We start from the raw sequence: 25,087 nt of genomic DNA, 5'->3' as shown, positions 1-25,087 counted from the left end.
AGTTTGATCTCCACTGAGTCTGTTGCAATGCAAACACTAGGGATTTTAACAACCAGTCCTTTTTTGAATCTTTCGGGCACAGCTCCAGGCAGGGTTGTGGTCCCTGGGCCCACAGGACGCAGCAGACCAAGCTCTCCTAGCCGATCCAGCACCAGGTCTCCCAGCCATCAAACGAAGACAAACTTAGACACAGACGTGGACAAAGACACTGCCTGGATGGTACTGAGCAAGGCCGCCGCAAACATGAATTTGCGCCGCCATCTTCCCATCAATATATGACAACTGTGACTGTGATGTCTTGTGACTGAGGGACGTAAAAAGCAAAAAGTATAACAACACACCGGTGTCCTGCCAACACAAAAGTCCTTCCCCATTATTCCAAATGCTACCACAAATTGTGACATTGAGGCTTTCAGTTTTTAAAAGGTAAAAAAAAAGAGTGAAAGGACCTTGTATTGGAAATTGCTGGGATTAAATCACACTGTGTAATCACAGCAAGTCAAAAAGCTTAGTACGGAAATGCTATTTTTGGATAATTTATTGGTTGTTGGAACTACAGGAAAAGTATCCTGGAAGGAACACCGGTTGTATTTCTGAAACAAATGACTAATATACACCACAACCTCGCATCCTCCTCCGAGAAAATCTGGACTTTCTTCGTATAATTTGTATAATCTCTCTCTTTGCTAGGGTAAGAAGCTGCCTCCCAACATTGACGAGAATGCAGAGGAGGGAGACGTGTCGGATGAGGATAGCGCTGACGAGATGGACGACGACTGTAAGCTGATGAACGGAGATGTACGTTCCCTTTTTTCTTGCTCCCACTACTAGAGGTGCTGTTCACCTCATTTGTCTTCACTTCACTGTGAAATGTCTTTAGCAGTCCCTTTACCAATATGGTAGTCATCAATGCATTTCTCTCCAGTACTCTAAATTAGTAATCTAATTACTTATAGTTGCTTTAACATTTCTTTACAATATTTGAGGTTGTAGGGAACAACCCATAAAGAGATGGCGAGAAACATTAATTTGCATTGCAAAGTGTTCTCATGTAATTTTAAACATTCACTGGCTAGGATAACTAACATTTATCCTTAAAAATTGGGGAAGTTTTAGAGGTAAGTAACGACGCAGTAAAAAGCTGAACTAATGTGCAGTTGCCTCGGAAGCCTTCAGTGAAATGACAGGAATATTAATGTCTAAATTCTACTGAAATCCTTCCTCCAAAGGTAGAGTGAGATGAGAAATTAGGTATTTGGTGAATATTAATTTTTAAGACCTCAGAGTCTCATAACCAACAAAATATTGATTGCTGAAGAAGATATGATCATATATAGATTATCAATTCAAATTCATTCTGCCGGGCGTCCGGGTGGCGTGGCGGTCTATTCCATTGCCTACGAACACAGGGATCGCCTTTTCGAATCCCCGTGTTACCTCCGGCTTGGTCGGGCGTCCCTGCAGACACAGTTGGCCGTGTCTGTGGGTGGGAAGCCAGATGTGGGCAGGTGTCCTGGTCGCTGCACTAGCGCCTCCTCTGGTCGGTCGGGGTGCCTGTTCGGGGGGCAGGGGGAACTGGGGGGAATAGCGTGATCCTCCCACGTGCTACATCCCCCTGGTGAAACTCCTTACTGTCAGGTGAAAAGATGCGGCTGGCGACTCCGCATGTATCGGAGGAGGCATGTGGTAGTCTGCAGCCCTCCCCGGATCGGCAGAGGGGGTGGAGCAGTGACCAGAATGGCTTGGAAGAGTTGGGTAATTGGCCAAGTACAATTGGGGAGAAAAAGAGGGGGGAATAAAAGTAATTTTAAAAAAATCCATTTTGTCCATAAATGTGAGGTAGAACATAAAATAAGATATGACTGGATTAAGAAATTAGTTGTTGATATTTGCATGCTGTATAAGTTATTGGAGATGAGGAAAAACATCCACCTAATATTCACCTATAATAACAATCTAACTGAACACCGTGGTCTGGGCTATGTTTTTCTGTTACACCATTTTACCAAGCACATCACCCGTGCAGAATCTATTTGCACTTCAAATAAACAACCAATATGGATTTTAAATTTAACCGTATATCTGAAATAATAACTTGATTTTCCAAAATTTTGCTATGAAGGATGATTTTTTTTCAAAGGTGTTTTTGTACTTAAGGTAGCAATAGAAGCCCATTTAGACGCCCAGTGTTATTTTTAGTATTCAATTACTACTCAACCCTCAAATTACGTGCACACCAGTGAGTGTGCATGAACTCCATGCAGGGCTATCTCCTGTCTTGTTTGTAATTTGTAGGTATAAATACCATCCAATTTACCTCTTTTAATCCCTTGTCATTTTGTTTTCTTTTTACTGCTTTCCGCTTATCCTGTTTTCCCTCTCCTTTCTAAATAATAGTAAAATAATAACTCATTGAATCGGTGCATTTCTGGGCGCCCAATGTTGTTTCACCGCTGCAGTAAGAGACGAGAATGTTAATCAGAATTTCTCTTCATTTCTCTGTGTTTGTGTATCTCTTCTCATTTACTTTCTCTCTCTCTCTCTCTCTCTCTCTCTCTCTCTCTCTCTCTCTCTCTCTCTCTCTCTCTCTCTCTCTCTCTCTCTCTCTCGTGGTATTTTCTCTGTCTGTCTGCTCTCTTCTTTCCTTTCAATGTTGCGTACTTCTTCCAAAGTGGAAGGTATTGTATATCATGACCATTCTTAACCTTTTTAGATAGGATCACGTCATGTGTCATGCTCTGTCATACTGCCTGTGAAACTCTCAGTCCCAACAAAATGTTATCTTCATTATGATGTTGGATTTGAGATCTTGTTCCACTTATGGTAAATGCAAAAGTTTATTTTTATGCTGCACAGATGAGCAGTTTGTGACATTGCAATGGTTGATTTACTCCCATAAAGGCATTCTCATACGATTTTTCTTGAAAGGGAGGAACATTTAAGGTGAAAGCCGGTGGAAGGATATGCAGCAGATTTGGTTTTGGCTTGCGTTAGTACCTTTTGCATTCAACTGACACCATCTCCATTAATTTGTAGGTGAATGATGCCACCCAGTGGATAAAACAAGCATGTGTTATTTTCTTTTTTTTAAGTCCTCTCTCACCAAGGAGATCTTTCATTCCACCCTTATTGCATAATCTTCCTCTGTCACTCTCCATCATCCTCTCATGACTTGAATGGCTTGTATTGCTAACACTGTCATCCATCAAGTGGTTAGGAGCCCTTGCATTGCATAACAGAACGTGTCTTGCTTCATTTGGGCCCTCCATGAGATCTTTACTCCTGCATTCCTGGAAGATGCCGCACGATGGTTGCTTTCTTTTTGGTGTGTTCCCACCAGGCCTTTTTTTCTTTTTTCTTTTTTTTCTTTTTTTTTAATCTTACAAGGGTTTCTTTTGCAGTAGGAAATCCACTTGGATTTTTTTTTTTTTTATATAACAACAACATGACCTGAAAAATTATTTGACCCATTCAAAACAGGACAATTTGGTCTAACACTGGAACGACCAAGGTGGTCATTTTGACCGTTTTGGATTTTCAAAGTTTAGTAACTTTGAGGGGGGGGAAAAGGTACAGACTTGCCGCTCCCTGAATGCTCCTAAAGTTGCATATATTTGCATTAAAATTAGTTTTAGCTCAATTGCGCAAAAAAAGTTATGGTAAGATCTACCAGAAATGACCATGAGCGGTCAAAATGACTGCACGTAATTTGCGCGTGATCGTGTGGGTCATGTCACTATTTATGAAGTGTGTTGGTCGCATCATTTCCTTCATGAAGTTCATTGCTCTGTCCTAGAAACACACTAGCATTCTGTAGTGCAGAGAAATAGTCTAAACTTGATTTTTGATCATTGCCAACATGTCTGGGTACAGACGCCGTTTCCGACGCACCATGACTACCACCGAGGCGTTGCAGTATTTATAGGCATTGGACCGGGGCCATTTTAAATTGTTTGAAAAATAGTATTAAAGTTGTTAAAATGTTAATTTTGGTGTCAGTCGTTTCCTAACAGACATACTAACATATGCAATACATTAATATCTCAATTTGGTGTTTATCTTGACAGAATATAGAGTTTAAAAACTGGCGGTCATTTTGACCGCCCATGGTCGTTTTAGGTAGGAGTGAAATCCCAGTCGTTCTAGTGTTAAGACACTACTATGATGCTTACAGTCTACTATATACAAGCTGTCAGGGTTTGTTTTAAGTGTGTTGGGATAACCCAGTGATAAATATTCAAAACTCTGCAGTTTTGTTTATTAAGGTAGGTTGCCTTTTCAGTTATTTATGAAACCAAGGCTGAAAGAGTGGGGGTGCTGTGAATGTTGGCACATTGCCTCCGTTTTTGACGTCACACCATCGACATATCTCTGTAATTCTTTCTCTCCGTCTGTCTCTCTCTCTCTTTTTATTTTGCTCTCTGTCTTCACTCCGTCTCCCACCCTTCTTCAGACCACGGCAAACAGAAAGCAGGTGGAAAACGTGGCCAAGAAAAAGCTGGACAACCTGATGAAAGAATCCAAGATCAGAGACCGAGAGGATCCTGACAGTTTCACCATCGCTGCCCTGCCGTCCACAGGAAAGCCCACAGACCAGGCCGGCCTCAAGGTCAGGGAAGGAGGCAATTCATGTTCTCGCTCAACACCCAATCTCACTTGCTGTCTCTGTGATGAGAGTCACAAGATGCTTAAGTGGAAGTCTCTGGGCTGCACCTCTTGGTGTTTATATCTCCACCACAGCACAAGAATATGCAGAAGAAGAGGGCGAGTTTGAAGAGAAAAGTGATATTATTGCAGCTAACAAGCAGATAGGCCAGCACAAGCTCATAGATCAGATACACAGATACAGATACTACAGTAACATTAACTAAAACCCAGGTTAACCCATGTTTTTAAATTCGGCTAGCGACTCAGTTTCAATTCAGATAAATCCCTGGGATTAGGAATGGTCAAACACCAAGGTATCAGGTGTTAGTACTAAAAAAAGAAGAGCTTCAGGATTTTAAAGTATTTTAAAGTATTTGATATGGTTAAGCTAGGTGTTGTACCCTGACAAGCCTATTACCTTGATTTGCGAAGCGGGACTTCATAGGTTACCACAATCTACATATGCCCACTCATAGCCCACCATCTGATGTGTTTAACTACTAAAGCTGTTTGCAGGCAACCACAGTAGGTTGATGGGGGTGTCCGGGTAGCATAGCGGTCTATTCCGTTGCCTACCAACACAGGGATCTCCCGTTTGAATCCCTGTGTTACCTCCGGCTTGGTCGGACATCCCTACACACACAATTGGCCGTGCCTGCGGGGGGGAAGCCGGATGTGAGTATGTGTCCTGGTCGCTGCACTAGTGCCTCCTCTGGTCGATCGGGGTGCCTGTTCGGGGGGCGGGGGAACCAGGGGAAATAGCGTGATCCTCCCACATGCTACGTCCCCCTGGTGAAACTCCTCACTGCCAGGTCAAAGGAAGCGGCTGGCGAATCCACATGTATGGGAGGAGGCATGTGGTAGTCTGCAGCCCTCCCCAGATCGGCAGAGGGGGTGGAGCAGCGACCGGGATGGCTTGGACAAGGGGTAATTGGCCGGGTAACAATTGGGGAGAAAAAGTAGGGGAAAAAACACAGTAGGTTGACTAGGTACAAAAAAAAAGCTCGTGTGGATTGAACTGAACTGTTTCTTTGCTCGTTCCTTGCACATTTCTGTTGGTTTCGACGGAACAATTACAAATTTGTCACTTTGTGAATCTCCTCAGACAGAACCTGAAATTAATAATTGGGGTGCTTGAAAGACAGTCACTAAGCACATTTGTTTAACCATTCCAACATGGTTGCAAGGATGGAGAGAAAAGAGCGCTGACACTTGAGTTTCTCTTTTGTTTCCAGGGCAAAGGTGACGATGGGACAGACACAGCTGACGAAGCCAACCCCAGCAACAACAAGCGTGCTAGCCGTTCCTTCATGGGTACTTTCGCCAAACACAAGGTAAGACGGCTCACTGCTGCTCCTTTGCCCTTTTTTTCTTCTTCCCCCTTTTGCCCCAGTTGTACTTGGCCAATTACCCCACTCTTCCGAGCCGTCCCGGTCGCTGCTCCACCCCCTCTGCCGATCCAAGGAGGGCTGCAGACTACCACATGTCTCCTCCGACACATGTGGAGTCACCAGCCACTTCTTTTCACCTGGCAGTGAGGAGTTTCACAAGGGGGACGTAGCGCGTGGGAGGATCACGCTATTCCCACCAGTTCCCCCTCCCCCCCGAACAGGCACCCCGCCTGACCAGAGGAGGCACTAGTACAGCGACCAGGAAGCACACCCACATCCGGCTTCCCACCCGCAGACATGGCCAATTGTGTCTGTAGGGATGCCCGACCAAGCCGGAGGTAACATGGGGATTTGATCCGGCGATCCCATGTTGGTAGGCAACAGAAATAGACCGCTACGCTATCCGGATGCCCCTGTGCCAGGAGCCTAGTATTGGCAGAGCGTAGTGAGTGGGACTGAGTGTAGACCTGAATGAGGGAGTTCAGGTAGACGGGAGCTGTTTTAGCTGCTGTTTTGTCAGCGAGCATCCAGGTTTTGAGTTTGATGCGGGCAGCGACCGGGAGCCAGTGGAGGGATATGAACAGCCGAGTGACATGTGCTGCTTTTCTTTTTAGAAAAAGACATCCAAGCTGAAGAAGACATCCAGCTTTGAAGACACAGATACTGACCAAGAAAGCACTAGCAGCGCATCCCGTGTCCCCCTACACCATAGCAAGTATGCAACACACACTCTGAAACATTGTCAGTTTCTGTGTGCTTTGCCATAAGTGAGTGTACTTTTTTGTCTGTTGACCTGTTTTTGTTGTGTTTTTTTGCCTTGAAGGAAGAAGAAGACTATGAAGCTATCTAGAGCTCTGTCTGACCTGGTCAAGTACACCAGGTCAGTGGGCCTCCAGGATATTGAAGCACAAGGTAAGGAGGTCTACTCACTGGGACAGGTTGTGGTGACTAACCTGGGTGGTTGTGTATGTGTTTCCAGTGACGAACTTTTGACAAATATTAACCGTATGGCTAGAAAGTAGTCTATGGTGAGTCTAAAAACAGTTTTTCACAATGTTGCAGATGCCTTAGAAATTAAAAATAACCAACTTGCTATCAAAATGCATTGTGGTTCTAAACTGTTACCCCTGCAGACAGCTGCAGTTGGCAGGTGTCCTCCCTGAGTGAGACCAAGGCACATCAGCTCATGCAGCAGAAACCCAACGCTTTAATCCACTTTAACCAGCGACAGCTTTCCCGCATCTACCCGTCCTCATACCGCGTAGACTCCTCCAACTTCAACCCCCAGCCCTTCTGGAACGCCGGATCCCAGCTCGGTACAGAAGATGCACCCATTTAGGACTACATTTAAGATTAACAGAACAGAGTATTTCTCCCAGTTAGCACCATTTATTTTCTAAATATTTTATTCCATCTTGATATTTTATTCTGAGAATACCTGCTAGCCAGTGCATGACAGGAGCAGATCAACATATTGACGGTGACAAATTGATTTGATTTCAGTTGCGCTGAACTACCAGTCAGAGGGTCGGGTCCTCCAGCTGAACAGGGCCAAGTTTTACAGCAACGGCAACTGTGGCTACATCATCAAGCCTGTTCTGATGTGTGAAGGTCAGCCACTGCAAATTGTTTTCGTCGAGTCCTTTTTGTTAGGAGAGTTGAACTTATTTTTAGCTTTAAAAATTACAAAATGTGGGTGTTCAGGTGGTGTGGCGGGCTGTTCCATTGCCTACCAACATGGGATCACTGGTTCGAATCCTTGTGTTACCTCCGGCTTGATCGAGCATCCATACAGACACAATTGGCCATGTCTGCGGGTGTGAAGCCGAATGTGGGTATGTGTCCTGGTCGCTGCACGAGCGCCTCCTCTGGTCGGTCGGGGCACCTGTTCGGGGGGGGAGAACTGGGGGGAGTAGCATGACCCTCCCATGTGCTGCCTCCCCCTGGTGAAACTCCTCACTGTCAGGTGAAAAGAAGCGGCTGGCGACTCCACATGTATCAGGGGAGGTATGTGGTAGTTTGCAGCCCTCCCCGGATCGGCAGATGGGGGGGGGGCGACTGACTGGGACGGCTCAGAAGAGTGGAGTAATTGGAAAAGGGGGATGGAATCCAAAAAAAAAAAGAAGACAACACGTTTTGAGCTTGGATTCCAAAGCAATATGAGAAAGTAAAATTGTGGTGAATTTAATTTTGTAATCCTCAACTGTCAGGATGCCAAGATGATTGCAAGTTATTTTGTGAAATAGAGCGAATGAGTTATATCCTGCACTTGTTCTTTGTAGGTGCCTTTAACCCCAACTTGGAAGATCCCCTGCCAGGTCAGATGAAGAAACAGCTGGTCCTGAAGATCATTAGTGGACAGCAGCTGCCCAAGCCCAAAGACTCCATGCTTGGGGATAGGGGAGAGGTAGGTCACACAAATTCATACATTTTCTCTTAAAGCTTTGGTATGTAAGATTTTTTTTTTTGAATTTCTCCAAAACATTTCTTAACGTGGACACGCTGGCTCACAGTCTGCAGTGTGTGTGTTTCATAGACCGGTGTAGCTGCCGTGCAGTTATTCCATTCTGAACTTTCACAACCAACCTCACCATTCTGACCAATCAGAGAAGCTTAAAGGGAAGGGACGGGTCTCCTGGCTGTCAATCAACTTTGTGCATGCAATCGACAGGCATACTGAGCAGTTGGCTCAGGGTGGAGGCCCATTTACAACAGGCTTGCCTCCCTGGCCAAGTGAAAATAGCAGTCTGCTTCACCTATAACTTGTGGGCTATGAGAAGAAAAGCTGCTTCACAGGAAGAATGGGCCTCATTCAGTAGATGATCTTGAGCACAAATTTGTTCTTACACACTTGTGGAGTTTTTAGCCTTCAAGCTCATTTCATATAGAAAACATGGAGCCTGGGTAAGCCCTGAATCTAGACATCAATTCATGAACCACGCCCAGTGTTGGTATAACTAAAAGAATATTTTTAACAGGCATAGATTATAAACTGTGATATATTATATTTTCTCACAGCGTTGATAAGGATCTTGTGGACAGGTGAACAGACAGTCATTGCTTTGAAAATAGATAACTTTATCTGCATAAATACTTCACCTATAAGTACAGGAATGCTTCAGAAAAACATGCATAGATGATCAATAACATGTCTGCGAATGTTCTCATTCATCCAAGTCATGGTTATCCAAAAGAATTGAATCGAGTGCAACTGGACTTGGTATATATCCGTGAAGACGTTTCGCCTCTCATCAGACTAGCTTGGTCTAGTCAGAAAGGCACGAACTGAGGGAGCCTCTTGGATGAGAGGCGAAACGTCTTCACGGATATATACCAAGTCCAGTTGCACTTGATTCAATTCCTTTGGATTATCAATAACAATACAAGTCTATCCAGTTATGATGAGCAGACTGATACATGTCATTATCCTGGTTTGGAATGAGGGGTTACAGGATGGAAAGAGGAAGCAGATAAGAGTCCCTCTCTTGGTTTTTCTTGGTTGTGTACTTTAAAAATCTAGCTCACTCTTGCTCATTTCTCCAAAGTCACGTGTTGTATGTTTAAGTTGATAGTTTGCTCTTAAAGTACCCCTCCAGACACTTTTTAAATTGTAAAAATCCTCTGAGATGATTAATATATTGTTTAATGTGGTTATCCCACATAAAAAGTAAAAAAGAAAAAACTTTGAAAAGGGGCTCTAAGCACATACTTTCTCTCTCATTGAGAAATTCAGGATCTATGAATACGCAAATGTCACAGGCTTCAAGCCCCGCCCACCACCACTGCTGGTTGACAGGTGAAAGAGCGGTGCGCATCAAGATTCAGATTCAGACAACTTTATTTTTCCCAGAAGGGCAATTCAGTTTTACAATCTACCCAGACCATACACAGACTCACAGATGAGCACTAATCATCAGTCTGTCAGAGACAATAGACAGATCAGAACATGGGCAACAGATGCACACTGGCACCCTCATGTGGCCATGCATGCAGACTTGTGTGAGGACCAGGTGAAGGATAAAAATTCACGTAAGTTAAAAGAATAGAATAAATAGATAAATAAAGGAAGCATCCTAAGATGCATTGCACGTTACATTCCATTGTAATGCCATGTAAAAAACAGACAAAGGTATAAACCAACTATTGTGGTTTAAAACAAAATAAAGCATTCATTTAAAATGACTACTCTCAGCATTCAACAGCCTGATAGCAGAAGGAATGAAGGACTTAGAATAGTGATTTGGTTTCCTAGGGGGCGCTTTATAGCACCGGCCTGAGGGCATTACAGTGAATTCGCTGGACAGGATGTGGTCAGATTGGCTAATAATTCCTTTTGCATGCTGGGCCGCATGTTTCTCCCAGAGGGAGCACAAGTCTCTCTGCCGAAGTCCGATTATCTCGGAGCAGACCTTTACAATACTGTTTAGGCTGTTCCTGTCCTTCACAGATAACCCATTAAACAGACAAATAAAGGGGAAAGTTAAAATACTGCCAATACATGACTGGTAGAAAATACACAAGATGGTGTTACAGACATTAAAGCCTTGCTAAAGATGGGTTGCATTGGAGCAAACATCGGGGAGATTCAGCAATACATGTTTGAGCCTCAGTCAGACTCAGACTCTGCTGTGCACAAAACCCGTCGACTAGCAGACGTGTCAGAATGGTAAGTGCAGTTAGCATCTTTTATTGGTTTATGTTGTTTGTTAGCTTGTGACATGCAGTCCCAGGATAAATAATCGGCACAGAATCAGACCTCAAAACCAATTTCTAGTGAAAGCCCAGTGACTTTTGCCTTCGGTTATGGAAACACTCCTCACTGAAGTGAGCATTGCAGATACTCAGTCCTTCCTGGTTTCTAGGCATATGAGCCCGATGTCTGTAAATAAATTCCAACCATTTGAGCACTAAAGTGGGTTTTTGTTTATAGATAGTGGAAGGAAGCTCCAGGGTCCGGCTTACAGCCAAAAACTGCAACTTCTAACATGTTTGCTGTCGAAACTTTCACTATGCTAATGCTAAAGCTAACTCGCTCTCTGTACTGACAAGTCCACTCTGCACAGGAGGTTTCAGGTTTCTTGCCTGCGTTTGCATATTAGACAGTGATTGGCTTTCAGATTTGTGATGTACCAAATTTAGCTTGCCCGGGGTACATCTGAATCTGAGATTTTAGGAAGTGCACAGACAGCGCCTCCTCCAGTAGAGGAGTGTGAAACAGCGCTGTAGTGATAAACTACAGTTTGTCTGGCCTTGACTGTACTGATTCGTATCTGTGGCACTCAAAAATAAGAAAAACATATTTTTGAGTGGAGTGGTACTTGAAATCACATAGGTGAAGAAGCCAGACATGACATATTTGTCTAGCGTATTTTGCAATATCACAAGTGCTATGATGTTGTAATACATTTGATGAAATACACTTTGCAGGATCTTAAGTTTTGCTGTCGCTTGGGTGGAATGAGCGCCACACAGTGCACCAGTATTAGTACTTGTGAAATTTCTGTGCAGTATGTGAAGGCTTATTGTGCCCCCTGTCTGTCTGTCAGATCATTGATCCTTTTGTGGAGGTGGAGATCATTGGCTTGCCCGTGGACTGCTGCAAGGAGCAGACCAGGGTGGTGGACGACAATGGTGAGCAAAGAACTGGGACCTTATCGTTTTTTTCTGACTCAGAAAATATTTTGCGTATGATTTAGAGAATGATGATGATGATATTGTTGTTGTTGTTGTCGATGATGATGAAACCTTAAATGCTTGGTACACTGCTGAATCCGTCATTTAAACAGGACACTCAAGTGTGTCTGTATTAGGTATATATATTTGGTTTGGTGTATATGACATTTGTGGTATATCACTGTTTTTTCTCTTTTCCTATATGTGTACACACTTGCCAAGCTGTCTGTCTGTATGGGTCTAATCTATGATGTATTAGCTTAGCTCTTTGTCTGCTTACATAGACACACACACAGCTTCAATTATTCATGACTGCTGAGCTTTCTATCTAACTTGCTCCTCTTGTCTCCTGGGCTGTCCACTCTTTCTCTCTCTATCTGTTTATCTCAATTTCTCTCCCTCTCTCGCCTAATGGTTTATCTGTCTACCTCTCCATCTCTCTCTCTAACCACGGCTCTGAGCTCACCTCACTGTTCTTGCACCCTGCCGCTTGTACCTTTCACATGCCTACTTACCCCATTGTTTCTCTCCTTTCCCCATTGTCCTTCATCTACCCTCTCCTTATACCTCCCCCCGCCCACCCCACCCTTCCTCCCCCCGCCCTCTTCTTTTTGGCTCCCTGGTCTCTCCCAGGCTTTAATCCTATGTGGGAGGAGACTTTAGTCTTCACCCTGCACATGCCCGAGCTGGCCCTTGTACGCTTCCTGGTTTGGGACCATGACCCCATCGGGCAAGACTTCATCGGCCAACGCACCATCGCCTTCAGCAGCATGATGCCAGGTAAGGTACTGCAAAGGTATCGGATATGTCCGTCTCTGACAGGCTTTCTATGGAGCCGATCCTATGTCGGGAGTCCTTCGTGCTCCAGAGCTCCACGGCGTGTACACTTCCATCGGAACATCTGATACTTTATGCTCCATAGACATGAACATTCACTTTGCGGGATCAGTTAAATTAAAGGAAGAACACACAAAATGCATCAAATGACTATTGGCAAGGAGCTCTTACCTATATCTGGGGACTCGCATGTTGCAGTGCGTATTATGTTAGTTTGAATTCTGTATCAGTTGTTGACAGCTTTTTGCTTGTTGATTAATGTTGCGGGGCAGCACAGTGGCGCAGTGGTTAGCGCGGTCACCTCACAGCGAGAAGGTCCTGGGTTCAAGCCCCAGGGTAGTCCAACCTTGGGGGTCATCCTTGGCCATCCTCTGTGTGGAGTTTGCATGTTCTTCCCGTATCTGTATGGGTTTCCTCCAGGTGCTCTGGTTTCCTCCCACAGTCCAAAGACATGTGAGTCAGGTGAATCGGCCGTACTAAATTGTCCCTAGGTGAGAATGAATGTGTGTGTGTGTGTGTGTGTGTGTGTGTGTCGGCCCTGTGATGGCCTGGCGGCCTGTCCAGGGTGTCTCCTCGCTTGAAGGCATAGACGCCAGCATGCTGTGACCCCGGTTGGGAAAAGCGGCATGGATAATGGATGGATGGATGGATTAATGCTGCTGTTACTATATCTTTGTGTGCAGGTTATCGCCACGTGTATTTGGAAGGTATGGAGGAGGCCTCCATCTTTGTTCATGTAGCTGTAAATGACATCACTGGTAAGGTAAGTCCAATGAAGGCAACCAGCTGACTGCGACCTTTAAGACTAGAAAACAACTGAAGGGCTGTGCACGCGCGCGCGCGCACACACACACACACACACACACACACACACAAATATGCATACTCTCAGAAAAAAACACAGTCCACCTACGGTCCAACCTATGGTTGCCATTTGTCGAGAGATTGTAGGGAAACTATGATCAGGGTCTTAGTAAATAATGACTACTAGGTGCCCCGGTAGCCGAATGGTCACAGCACATGCCACATAACCGCAACGTCCCTGGTTTGAGTCCAGCCGGTGTCCTTTTTTGCATATCGTTCCAATCTCTCTCTGCGCTTGTTTCCTGTCTGCCACGCCACTATCCTCTATCCAATAAAGGCAAAAATGCCCAAAAAAATAGATATATATATAAAAATAATAACATTAATGACTGCTAAAATAAATAGAAAAGCAATCAGCATTACGTTCAGATCCTCAAGCTGGGAAAAACAAAAAGTCCTAAAAAAAAAACTTTTTCTGGGTCTAGAAAACCTACATGAAATGAAGAGGGGTTGAAAATATTTCGAAAGGGCCAGGGATATGGTTTATAATCTATATCTCAACTGATAATCAGGATTTCAATCAAACATTTGCTGCTGTATGATTGAATTATGTTGGAAGAGATAATAACCTTAATAACATCTGTCCTCATTACAGGCCCAGTACTGCTATGTCATAAGATATTATTTAAAAGATAAATTTACAAATTGTTTATTTAATGAGCAAACATAAGCTGAGATAAAAATAAAGATAAGAAGAAATAATAACCTTAATAAAAGATATATTCGTATATTAAATAATATATTATATATAATATATATATATATATATTATATATAATAAAAGATATATTTATATATTTAAAAGTTGTATTAGAAGTATTGTATTTAAAAGATATATTTAGAAGTTGTGGAATTTAATTAGCAAACATAAGCTGAGATATGAATAAAGATAAAATAAGAAGAAATAATAACCTTAATAAAAGATATATGAGATATATAATTAATATATTTATATATATAAAAAAAGATATATTCATATATTTAAAAGTTGTATTAGAAGTATTGTATTTAAAAGTAATATTTAGAAGTTGTGGAATTTAATTAGCAAACATAAGCTGAGATAAGAAGAAAAATAGATAAGAAGAGATAATAACCTCAATAACATCTATCCTCATTACAGGCCCAGTACTGCCATGTCATAAAATATTCTTTAAAAACAGTTGTGGAATTTAATTAGCAAACATAAGCTGGGACCCTGCACCACTGTAAATGAGTAAATAAATAATCAAACTCATTGAGATTCAGAAGTAATCGTTAATAGTTTTTGATTTTCCAAGTCCTTGCAATGAAGAATATATGAATCGGAGGAATAATAACTCAGTCACTTATTAAAACAGTAAGGAGTCTGCTGTTTGGTGTTAGCGTCCCACTTGCTTTGTTGTTGCAACCCCGTTTATGTTGGACCATAGGAATAAGGGGGACATTCAGATGGACTGATGTCAGTCCTCTAAGACTGTCTTGGGTGGGAGTATGTGAGAATGAATTGTGTAATTTGCTGCAGATATATTTCCTAACCAAAAGTCATGATGTGGACGTTAATGATAAAATTCTGATATTAACTTGCAGGTTTGTTACGTAATGAGGCGTCTCCTCTATGAGACAGTGGTAGTCCAGGGTGCTCGACTGTCTCCAGCGTCATGGCGTATATGACCATGCTGTTGTTGTTCATATGTTGTCTTCACCTTGAACTTCCTGTCTCAGCTGTTACTGTGCGCTGCCCTCCTCCGCCTCTTATATCTCTGTCTCGCTGTCCTGCTCTCTGACGGCTGTCTTCCTCTGTCTGTTTGTGATTTCAGTGGACCCCTCTTTGTCCAAACGCTGCATTTAGAGGGCAGGAATTTGTTAGGAGCCTTGAACCTGCCACTCGTAACTCAGGTGTAGTGAGACCCAATCAGCATTTTGCATGCGCCACATGCCCCGCCCCCTTTGCCAGCCCCCTCCACTCAAGTAACCCTCCCCCCTCCGCCCCCGCACACCTTTCTGTGAGCCGATTGCAAGCATTTACCAAAAAGAAGTCAACTCATGGGTCACATGAGTTGTGAATATGACTGTAAACAGGCTTGACATCTTCATTGACCCCAAGTAGATCCAATGTCTCTAGCCTGCACCGTTACTCTGTGTTTGTGGGTTTCTGTGTGTGTGTGTGTGTGTGTGTGGGTGTGTTTGTGTGTGTGTGTGTGTGTGTGTGTGTGTTAGAGAGAGAGTGTGTGTGTGTGTGTGTGTGTGTGTGTGTGTGTGTGCGTCTGTTAGAGAGAGAGAGTGTGTGTGTTGGAGAGAGAGGAGAGAATGTGTGTGTGTGTGTCTGTTAGAGAGAGAGAGTGTGTGTGCGTGTGTGTGTGTGTTGGAGAGAGAGGAGAGAGAATGTGTGTGTGTGTGTGCGTGTGTGTGTGTGTGTCTGTTAGAGAGACAGAGTGTGTGTGTGTGTGTGTGTGTGTGTGTGTGTGTGTGTGTGTGTGTGTGTGTGTGTGTGCGCGCGTCTGTTAGAGAGAGAGAGTGTGTGTGCGTGTGTGTGTGTGTGTGTGTGTGTTAGAGAGAGAGGAGAGAGAATGTGTGTGTGTGTGTGTGTGTGTGTGTGTGTGCGCGTCTGTTAGAGAGACAGAGTGTGTGTGTGCGTGTGTGCGTGTGTGTGTGTGTGTGTGTGCGCGCGTCTGTTAGAGAGAGAGAGTGTGTGTGCGTGTGTGTGTGTGTGTGTTAGAGAGAGAGTTGTGTGTGTGTGTTAGAGAGAGGAGAGTGTGTGTGTGTGTGTGTGTTAGAGAGAGAGATGAGCTTGCTTGTGAGTCAGAACCTGACTGAGCTGTAGTGACTTATTTTTTCAGAGTATTTTGTTCCCCTTAACTCGAGATTCTTTTTTCCCAGCATGCTGCACTGCAGGGGTATACAATTCCAGGGCATCCCAGGACATCGATCTCTCTTTTCACCGCTGCCTATTTTTAATCTTGTTGCATTTTTTTTTAATCTTCTCATAGCTTTTTACCCTGGAAAAAACAGAAGAGAGACCTTTCCCGACAGCAGTTGCTGTCTGTTGATCAGTGGCGACCCCCAGAGTCAGCTGTGTCACACACACAGTCACACAAATTCACCATTTGTAGCTTTTAAAATGACTGCACAACACAGTATATCCAGTATTAAAACCCCTTTTTTTAACTTTTTTTTTTACTACTCCGTTGAATTCCAGTGTTTCTGTAACTGTCTGGTTTCTCAGGCCAGAAGTGCTCCCCCTACGGCTGTGATTCAAACACTACAGAGTAGCATAGTTTGGTAGTTTGGTGATGAATGCATGCTCAGTTCCCTGTATTTTTTGCAGCATTTTGCCAATTTTTCTCTATTTTAACTCAACGTCATACTTTTTTTGTTCCTTCTCGTCCCGTGTTTTTGTCTGTACTGTCAGTGGGCTGCTGGACGACTACATAGATGTCCAGTGAACCATTACCACTCAGTCAGTCATCAGCAGTCAGTCAGACTGGTTGGATCTACTTCTCACACACTGTGTATGAAATGACATTGGGTTGCTCGCATTGTAAAAAAAAAAAAAACAAGCTTTCTTGATTTCTGTCCTTGGCAATAAATTTGTCCCACCATGAAATGTCCTGAAGTTCCCTCAACACTTGCCAGTCCACTTGTGTGTCTCGGGCCATGTAGTGGTACAGAACACCCAGTGTCATTTGTGAGGCTGACTGTGAAATGGATTTGTGTGTCAGAATCATCAGTGTTGTCGTTCCCATGCTCACCGTTCACACCATTTTTCCTCATTGTCCCGATCATTGTGACTTTTGACCTTTATTAAACGACATCAGAGCATCTCCACCCATCAGTGCATTTGTGAAGTGACCATAGTCTAATTTCAGGACGGTGAAGCCAATTTCATTTAAAAAAGTGAATGAGAGATGTTTAATGACTGAAAATGACTTTTTTTTTAGTATAACGCCGCTTTGACTTGGTAGGATTAGAAGTTACCCCTCACTGTAGATGACACATTCACAAAAAGGATTCACTTCCGTTTTTGAAGAATTCCCCATTTTTCCAGGTCCTTTTACAGAGTTTTGTTAGTCTGAAATGCTCATTATGATTTTTCGTTTAGTCGCCAATTAACAAATGGCGTATTTGTAGAACTTTGTTGCAGTGAGAACAAAAAGCATTTACCCACTTAGTGTTATTTTTCTAACAGTTCGCCACTGCAGTTTACATGTACAGCATACTAAACGCCTAGACCTTCCATCCCAGCGTGTCTAATAAATTGTGGCTAATGTCTTGAATCCAGATTAACCTCAAAGCCTTTTAGTACGAATAACGATTAAATAACCACTTAAATTACTGTGCAACAACCTGCAAACTTCACGCTGATACCCATATTTTAGCATTAACTGATAATTGGCCATCTTTAGTGTTTCTAGAGCACATTTTTTGGATAAATATGTGGATACTGATATAGTCTCTGTTTTAGGTTTTGTTTGCTAAGCATGTTCATTGGCAATAATTGCCAAGTTATTATTGCTATAATGCATCAACAATCAGACCCTTATATAACATTCTTTTTTTCTCTCCTTCTCATCGGCAGGCCAGGGCAGCCAGCGGCATAAAAGGGCTGTTTCACAGAAATCCAAAGCAAGCTTCCCTGGACAGCCATGCTGCTGCACAGCACAGCCGTAAGCACCCATTCGGCGCCCACCTCCTGCGCCGCACGGCCAGTGCACCCACCAAGGGTCAGCCGAAAATCAAAGAGGGCTTTCCAGAGATTGCCATCGACACCAAAGACAACAGCTCAGAGGGCGTCAGCGACGACAGAGAGTCTGAGGATAGGGACAAGGCCACTGCTGCTGCCTCCCAAGTGCCGACGCCACCACACCACCGCAACGGAGACACACTGGCATCACGCCAAGCCATAGGCACCTGGGATCATCCTGACACCAACGGGGCTTTCCACCCTAAGGAGGGCAAAGGTAAGATCCCGCACTTTGTTCCTCGATGTCCCATGAGTGAGCCCTTGAAACGGGCAAACCGCCCCCGCTTCCGTAACCCCCAGGAAACGAAGCAGGGGGCATTTGCTCGCATGGCACTGAGCAGCACAGGCAAGGTTGGGGTGTCTTCCAACTGCATCACATGTGTTATTGGCTCCAAAGAGAGTCTAGAGACTGAGAGGAAGTGTCAGGCTGAGGAAGTACAAGGAGACGGGTCTAAGACCGGCGACGGGGCGCAACCGGAGAGAAACAGCAGCTCCTCCTTGACCAACAGACAGGTTCAGCCAGAGCCTATAGTAAAGCCCCAGCCCCTAGTTGCCCACTCCGACCCACAGCAGCTCCCGCCCCACCTCAAGTCACAGCCAGAGGCCCAGTTCAATCCCATGCCCATTCCCAGAGCCAAAGCCAGACAAACTTTTGGTGCCCAGATCATCCAGCCTCACTCTGGCCAATCAGAGAGGAGAACCCATTCCTGTAGCATACCTCGCAGATGTTTCCCCAACACCGTCATGCCAGCACCTCCTCTCACACCTGACTGCAGGAGCAGCCTCCGCTGGCAGCATGCACAACCACCAAACTATGGCACTGCTTGTGGATACACCCCCGCTCCATTGGCAAATGGCAATGATAATGACTGGCTATCACTCAGTGATGCTAGCAGCTGCGACAGTTTCAGCAGCCTTAGCAGCTTTGAGTCGCCCCCGATGCTTCCTCCGTGTTCTGTCCTCGACAGCCATAAGAGGGCGGTGGGCACCCTGCAGCGGGAGATGAATGCCCTGTTTGCCCAGAAAATGGAAGAGTTGCGCTCTAAATCCCCCTTGTTCTTCGCTGGTAAGATTTAACATGCAATCCTCCCTAGCAGTCACCAAGTCCCTGCTATAGCAGACATAGTGAGTCCTTTACACAGAGTACAGCTCTCCAATAAGAGTCCCTTCATCACAAGACCACTGTAGCTTCATAGCACGAGCATATGTCCTCCTGCTGCCTAGCTCCGTAAACCATACCTACCCTGTGATCCCATGTGAACATTGTGGCTTTACCCTTATTTAGAGCCATAGTTTCTTACTTGCTGTAGGTAGTGTAGGTAGCTAGTATAGGTGGAATTGGTTAGATTCAAACTATGATTAAGTTAATTCATATGCATTTCTCATTGTTATAAAGTTAGCTTTCACCAAGACCCTGAGAAGTATAGCAAAGTGTACCTCAATTACTTTTGTTTGCTTGTATTCCTTGCCTCAAAAATCTGAACCCACTCGCATGCCTTAACAGATGAAAATCCGGGTAAGTGTATAACCCAAAGTTCATAGGACAAGTTCTAGTTTTACCTAGACTGTTTGTGAACGATATCTAGTAGGTCCCATTATCACTTGATAGAACCAAACCAGGGTGGCACAGTGGTTAGCATGGTCGCCTCACAGCAAGAAGGTCCTGAGTTCGAGCCCCAGGGTAGTCCAACCTTGGGGGGTCGTCCCGGGTCGTCCTCTGTGTGGAGTTTGCATATTCTCCCTATGTCTGTGTGGTGCTCCGGCTTCCTGCCGCAGTCCAAAGACATGTAGGTCAGGTGAATCGGCCGTACTAAATTGCCCCTAGGTGTGAATGGGTGTTTATGTCGGCCCTGTTTGGTGGTCTGGCAGCCTGTCCAGGGTGTCTCCCCGCTGGGATAGGCTCCAGCATCCCCGTGACCCTGAAAGCAGGATAATCGGTTTGGATAATGGATGGATGGATGGATGGAGAACGGAGAACCAAACCAGCACTGAAAAATAGTACACCAAAAAGAAATGCCTCTGACCCATCTGCTGATAGAAGTAATGATCCCAGCCTCCCGCTTCACGTGACATCTTTCAGGGGAGTCTCCCCCAAGATTAGTCTGCTTCATGATGATGAGCACCAGCTGTTTGTTATACACCACACATTTCCCCTGGCCATGAAATCTTCATCATATGACGGAAATAAGCTTACACAAGTTCAACCCCTTGGGGAAACGTTTTGGTGTGAGAACAAGTTTTTTAATTTGGTTAAGTTTGAAAAAAATACATTTTTTCATTGTTGAGCTCAATTCAGAAAAGATCACTTTGTGCATCTATTTCATGAGACAGGTTGTGTGGGAGAGGGAAATGCCAATCAAAAGTTGCAAACAAGTTCCCGCACACTGTCAAACTTGCAGTTAAAAAATTTATTTGCGACGTTTTGGTGCTAGACCTTCATCAGGCAAATGGTGAAGGTCTAGGTCTACCATCTGATCTGCCCGAACCTTTACATGTGCCCTTATTTGGAGACAATCAACATTATTCGGTTCGCTTGTGAGTGGCCATGATGTTTTTGCTCATCAGTATGTATTGTACTGACTGATGTAGGCTGTTTTTTTTTTTTATTATTATTATTATTCTTTAGGACTACATGACATGTTCTAACAATTGCTATGATTTTTGCCGTAAACAAATTTGGTTTTAAAATGGCTTTAACAACCTTATTTGGATTATTTTTTTATGGTTGTTGTGTTCTGCCATTATTCAAATACTGCATAAACTGTGATACCATTATCAATAGCTCAGTGGTTATAGTACATAGCCCTTATAACATTATATTTCATTTTGTCAAAACTTCACACATTAAAATGAGCTCTGAATTATCTTTCATGGAGTTTTTTAATGTGACATTTCACTTTGGAAGGACAGGCTCCAGCATCCCTGCGACGCTGAGAGCAGGATAAGCGGTTTAGGTAATGGATGGGATGGATGGATTCCTTATTGTTTGTGGTGTTAAGTGGTTGTATCTTATATTAGCCTTTCAGCAAGTTCAAAAGGAAGGAACATGCTTTTTTCTTTTTGGATTTTTCTCCCTTTTTTTCCCCAATTGTATCCAGCCAATTACCCCACTCTTCCGGGCCGTCCCGGTCGCTGTTCCACCCCCTCTGCCGATGCGGAAAGGGCTGCAGACTACCACATGCCTCCTCCGATATATGTGGAGTCGCCAGCCGCTTCTTTTCACCTGACAGTGAGGAGTTTCCCCAGGGGGACGTAGTGCGTCAGAGGATCACTCTATTCCCCCCACTCCCCCCCCCCAAACAGGCGCCCCAACCGACCAGAGGAGGCGCTACTGCAGCAACCAGGACACATACCCACATCCGGCCTCCCACCCGCAGACACGGCCAATTGTGTCTGTAGGGATGCCCGACCAAGCCGGGGTAACACCGGGATTCAAACCAGTGATCCCTGTGTTGGTAGGCAACGGAATAAACTGCCACGCTACCCGGACGCCCCAGGAATGAACATTTTTGCTGTCTCGTAATTACCATTCTGGCATCAGTATTATTAAGCCACTACTAGCACTAGATGAATATGATGAGTGGGGTTAACTTCGAAGGGTTAAAAGCAACTAATACCTCACCCGTTGTCAGGACAGTTGTGCAAGATTGAAAAATTGAACAGGTTGTGATCGTCTGTGTCTCACATCAGTCAAAGTGTCAAGTATTAACAAAGTTTTTTGTGCAAAATTGTGCATTTTTAAATTCAAATGTACCGTGTCTCTAACTGGACTACAGTGAGAGGCGCCAGCCTTCCACTTCACATGACCAGTTTCAAGAGACTTTTCCCCTCGACACTGTGGGTCCACATGATAATGAACTCCAGCTGCTCCTAAACTCCCCAACTCTCCCCTGCCTCCCCTATTCTTATTTAGTGCAACGCGTAACTGCTGTCATTGCAACACATGTTTAACCTCCTCAAGAAATGGTACAGCAGATGCCGGCGGCGTCTGTTTGGAATACCAGTGGAAAGCTCTCGCTTGGCTGCCATTTCGGTGAAGACAATAACGTATGTGGTGTTGCGTTGACGGGGAGTGTAAGATAGTTTAACAGAGTTGTTTCGGGAACTTTGTGCACAAATCTTGTGTAGTAACCAAGAGTCACCTTACAGTGTCCTGTTGATGATGCTTTCTCTGTCATGACAGTGGGTTTTTTTCTCCTCCTTTTTCCCCTTGCTATTCCAATAGTGCTTAACTCCTTTTCCATTCTGTCCCTTTTGCACGCTCTCTCTGTTCCTAGTGCAGAATTGAGGGGATGACCAGAGCCAGGTAAACAACAACCCCTTTGAATGCACCCTCTGCATCTGCACCCTCAGCACCACCACTGTTCTCTTTTTGTGAACCTGCCTGCATCCGTCGTGATCCTCATACCACCACTCTTTGCTTGGTTAAAGCCAGGGCTTGACGTCCATTTTCACTCTGACCACCTTCATATGTCTGTCTCAAAACTGCATTAACTCAAATTGACACCAGCAGAAGTAGAAAGGGCTCCTGTCCAACTTTGGCCTGTTCATTTCTGTTTGTTTTCTTCACATTATTGTAATGCCCGAGCAGAGACGAGGGTTGCAGAGAAAGGCGGGGACGTCCTCTGCTGAAAACCTTGTGTTTTGTTGTTGCTTCACGTTAAATGATAAGCTGCAGAAGCCGTGAATCCTCCTGATACATACAACGGGTCTTTTCATTTCGTTATGAGGTTGTGAGACTTTTTCATTTGTTTTTTTGTTTTGTTTTTGTTTTTTTTGTGCACACTGATGGTCATTGGGAGTGGTGGTTGCTGATAAAACACGTATTACTCTATTTTCTGTTTTTCATTTGACATGATTCATTATTTGTTTTTGCACACTATTCCTGATCATACAACATTTGAGTTAAATGTTCATTGAGTGTATGATAAGATTCCTGTCCCGTAGGCAGTTGTATGTTGTGCTCTTTTATTCAGGAATGCAGTGTTTATTAATTCACTGATTTGTGTCCCTCGTCTCCCTACAGGTAGTGCTGCAGCGCAGAGACCAGCTTCCCCTCCTCCACCACCTCCAACAGTCTCTGAAGAACCCAGGGACACTTCTCTTATTCGCTCTGTCTCCACTCCAGTTGACAAACCATCTTCATCTCGTCCCCCACTTCTATCATCCTCAGCAATAATGACAGAATCCCCGTCGTCCGTTCCGTCAAGAAGGGTGGTGGACAGTACTGTCAAAGTGACTACAAACTCTACAAAAACCCTGAGCCTACCCATTTCATTTCCCCCAACACCCCTTTCCCTTCAGGGTCCAGCCTCCAAAACTGTCCCGACACGAAGCACACAAGACCCCTGGGTAAGCAAAGGCAACCCGCCATCCATGGTGCATATACCAAGCAAGATGGAAGCCTGCCAAACTGAGACAGACAAATGGAAGAATAACACAGAGCTGAACTCTGACCACAAAGTGGAGCTACCTGGAACACCTTCTCCTGCTGACCCTCCTCTCGTCCCTGTCACTCAGAGAACCCATGTCAGGAGAGCACTGTATGGCACCCCGTCACAACCCACACCAGTAAGGCGGGCAAAAAGTGAGGGACATGTGCGGGTAGCCACTTCTACGGTTAAACCAGACCATTCAGCCGTGCCGGAGGTATGCATAGATGCCACAGTGAATGACCAGCTGTGGCGCAAGCTTGACCCAGGAAGTCATCGAGACAGTATGTCCTCCTCTTCTAGTGTCTCATCCAGTGACACCATCATTGATCTGTCTCTGCCCAACCTTGTCAGAATGCCAACAGCAAGCAGCACCTCTGACCCTCCTTGGGTTAGCCGCCATCGATCAGCCACAGTCTCATTTGACCACGGGTGGGTCAGCAAGAGCAAGTCAAACCCCAATCTCCGGCAGGGGGAGCTTCCAGAAGATGAGCTACTGTCCCGTCCCCTGGGTACACCACGGGAAGCCTCTGTGGAATCGCCCAAGAGACTGACCCAAAGGAGACACACATGGAGTCGGCTCTATATGGATGGGCTGAAACAGTCATCTGCTGCTGCTTCCTCTGCCAACAGACCCTCCGTGGCAGCTACAGCCCCATCTGCCATGGCCTCCATGTCCAAGAGTCTGGGGGACCTGACCTCTGACGATATTGCGTGTAACTTTGACAGCAAATACCGCAGTATAAGCCGTAGTTTCATTGTCAGGCCCACCAAGGACCAGCATCGCAAAGACAGCCCAAATAAATATGGGCCAAAAAGTGACCTGACAGAGCAGCTGCGGAGGCTGACAGATGTGGAGCCACTGACAGCTAGCGACTTTGCCCCGAAAGCAATGCATAGAGAGTCCCAGGCGGAAGTTATTGATGAGCCCTTGCTGCGGAGGACATCCTCAAGGAGCCAAAGCAGAGTGCGATACATAGCTAACAGGGCCAAGCAGGCTCTAGAAAGGCAGAGGCTACAGGGCCTGATCCAGAGCAGAAATGGAAGCATTAGCATTAGCGGTAGCATTAGTAGCGGCAGTAGCGCTAGCCCTATTGAGGAGCGGGGGAACCCTGAGGGTGCGTGCTGCGTGACCCGGAGCCCCTGCGCCAGCATGGATCTGCTGAGTCAACTCAACGCCCCTGAGACCCCCTCCCCAAGACCGTCCCAGTCCTTCCCAGACACTGACAACAACGAAGTCTTTTTCATGCTTAAGCTCTAACAATGCTTTGACTCACTTGGAATTGAGACTGTACCAGAAGCCCATTTGAAACGCCACCCAGTGCAAATCTTTTTAGGAGAAATAAAGTTGTGTGTCTTGAAACCTGTTGCTGAAAGTGCGTCACCACACACATTTCCATATCTTACATGAAACTCTGTTCAGCTGTATTAGATACATTACTGATGAACTTTAATGTGATTGTTTAAGGACATGCAAGGTTCCATTTTTTTAGCTAAGCCAATGCCATATAGATGTAGTCTCT

The 25,087-nt window shown here is 44.8% G+C and overlaps 1 protein-coding gene across 1 annotated transcript in view; it reads left to right on the top strand.

The window, feature by feature from the left end:
- Positions 1-25,087, top strand: part of plch2a (phospholipase C, eta 2a) — an 82,262-nt gene extending 57,175 nt beyond the window's left edge. The window contains 15 exon segments of the mRNA XM_056299740.1: positions 691-798; positions 4,454-4,609; positions 5,883-5,981; positions 6,653-6,753; positions 6,862-6,950; positions 7,172-7,354; positions 7,542-7,649; positions 8,321-8,445; positions 11,585-11,669; positions 12,345-12,491; positions 13,232-13,311; positions 15,209-15,253; positions 15,255-15,287; positions 17,968-18,349; positions 23,159-25,087. Of these exon segments, the coding sequence (XP_056155715.1) occupies positions 691-798; positions 4,454-4,609; positions 5,883-5,981; positions 6,653-6,753; positions 6,862-6,950; positions 7,172-7,354; positions 7,542-7,649; positions 8,321-8,445; positions 11,585-11,669; positions 12,345-12,491; positions 13,232-13,311; positions 15,209-15,253; positions 15,255-15,287; positions 17,968-18,349; positions 23,159-24,825 (3,408 nt within the window). The 3' untranslated portion in view covers positions 24,826-25,087.

The sequence above is a fragment of the Lampris incognitus genome, chromosome 2 (genome assembly GCF_029633865.1).
Source record: "Lampris incognitus isolate fLamInc1 chromosome 2, fLamInc1.hap2, whole genome shotgun sequence".
NCBI classification, from domain to species: Eukaryota; Metazoa; Chordata; class Actinopteri; order Lampriformes; family Lampridae; genus Lampris; species Lampris incognitus.
This window is presented reverse-complemented; position numbering and strand designations above follow the sequence as displayed.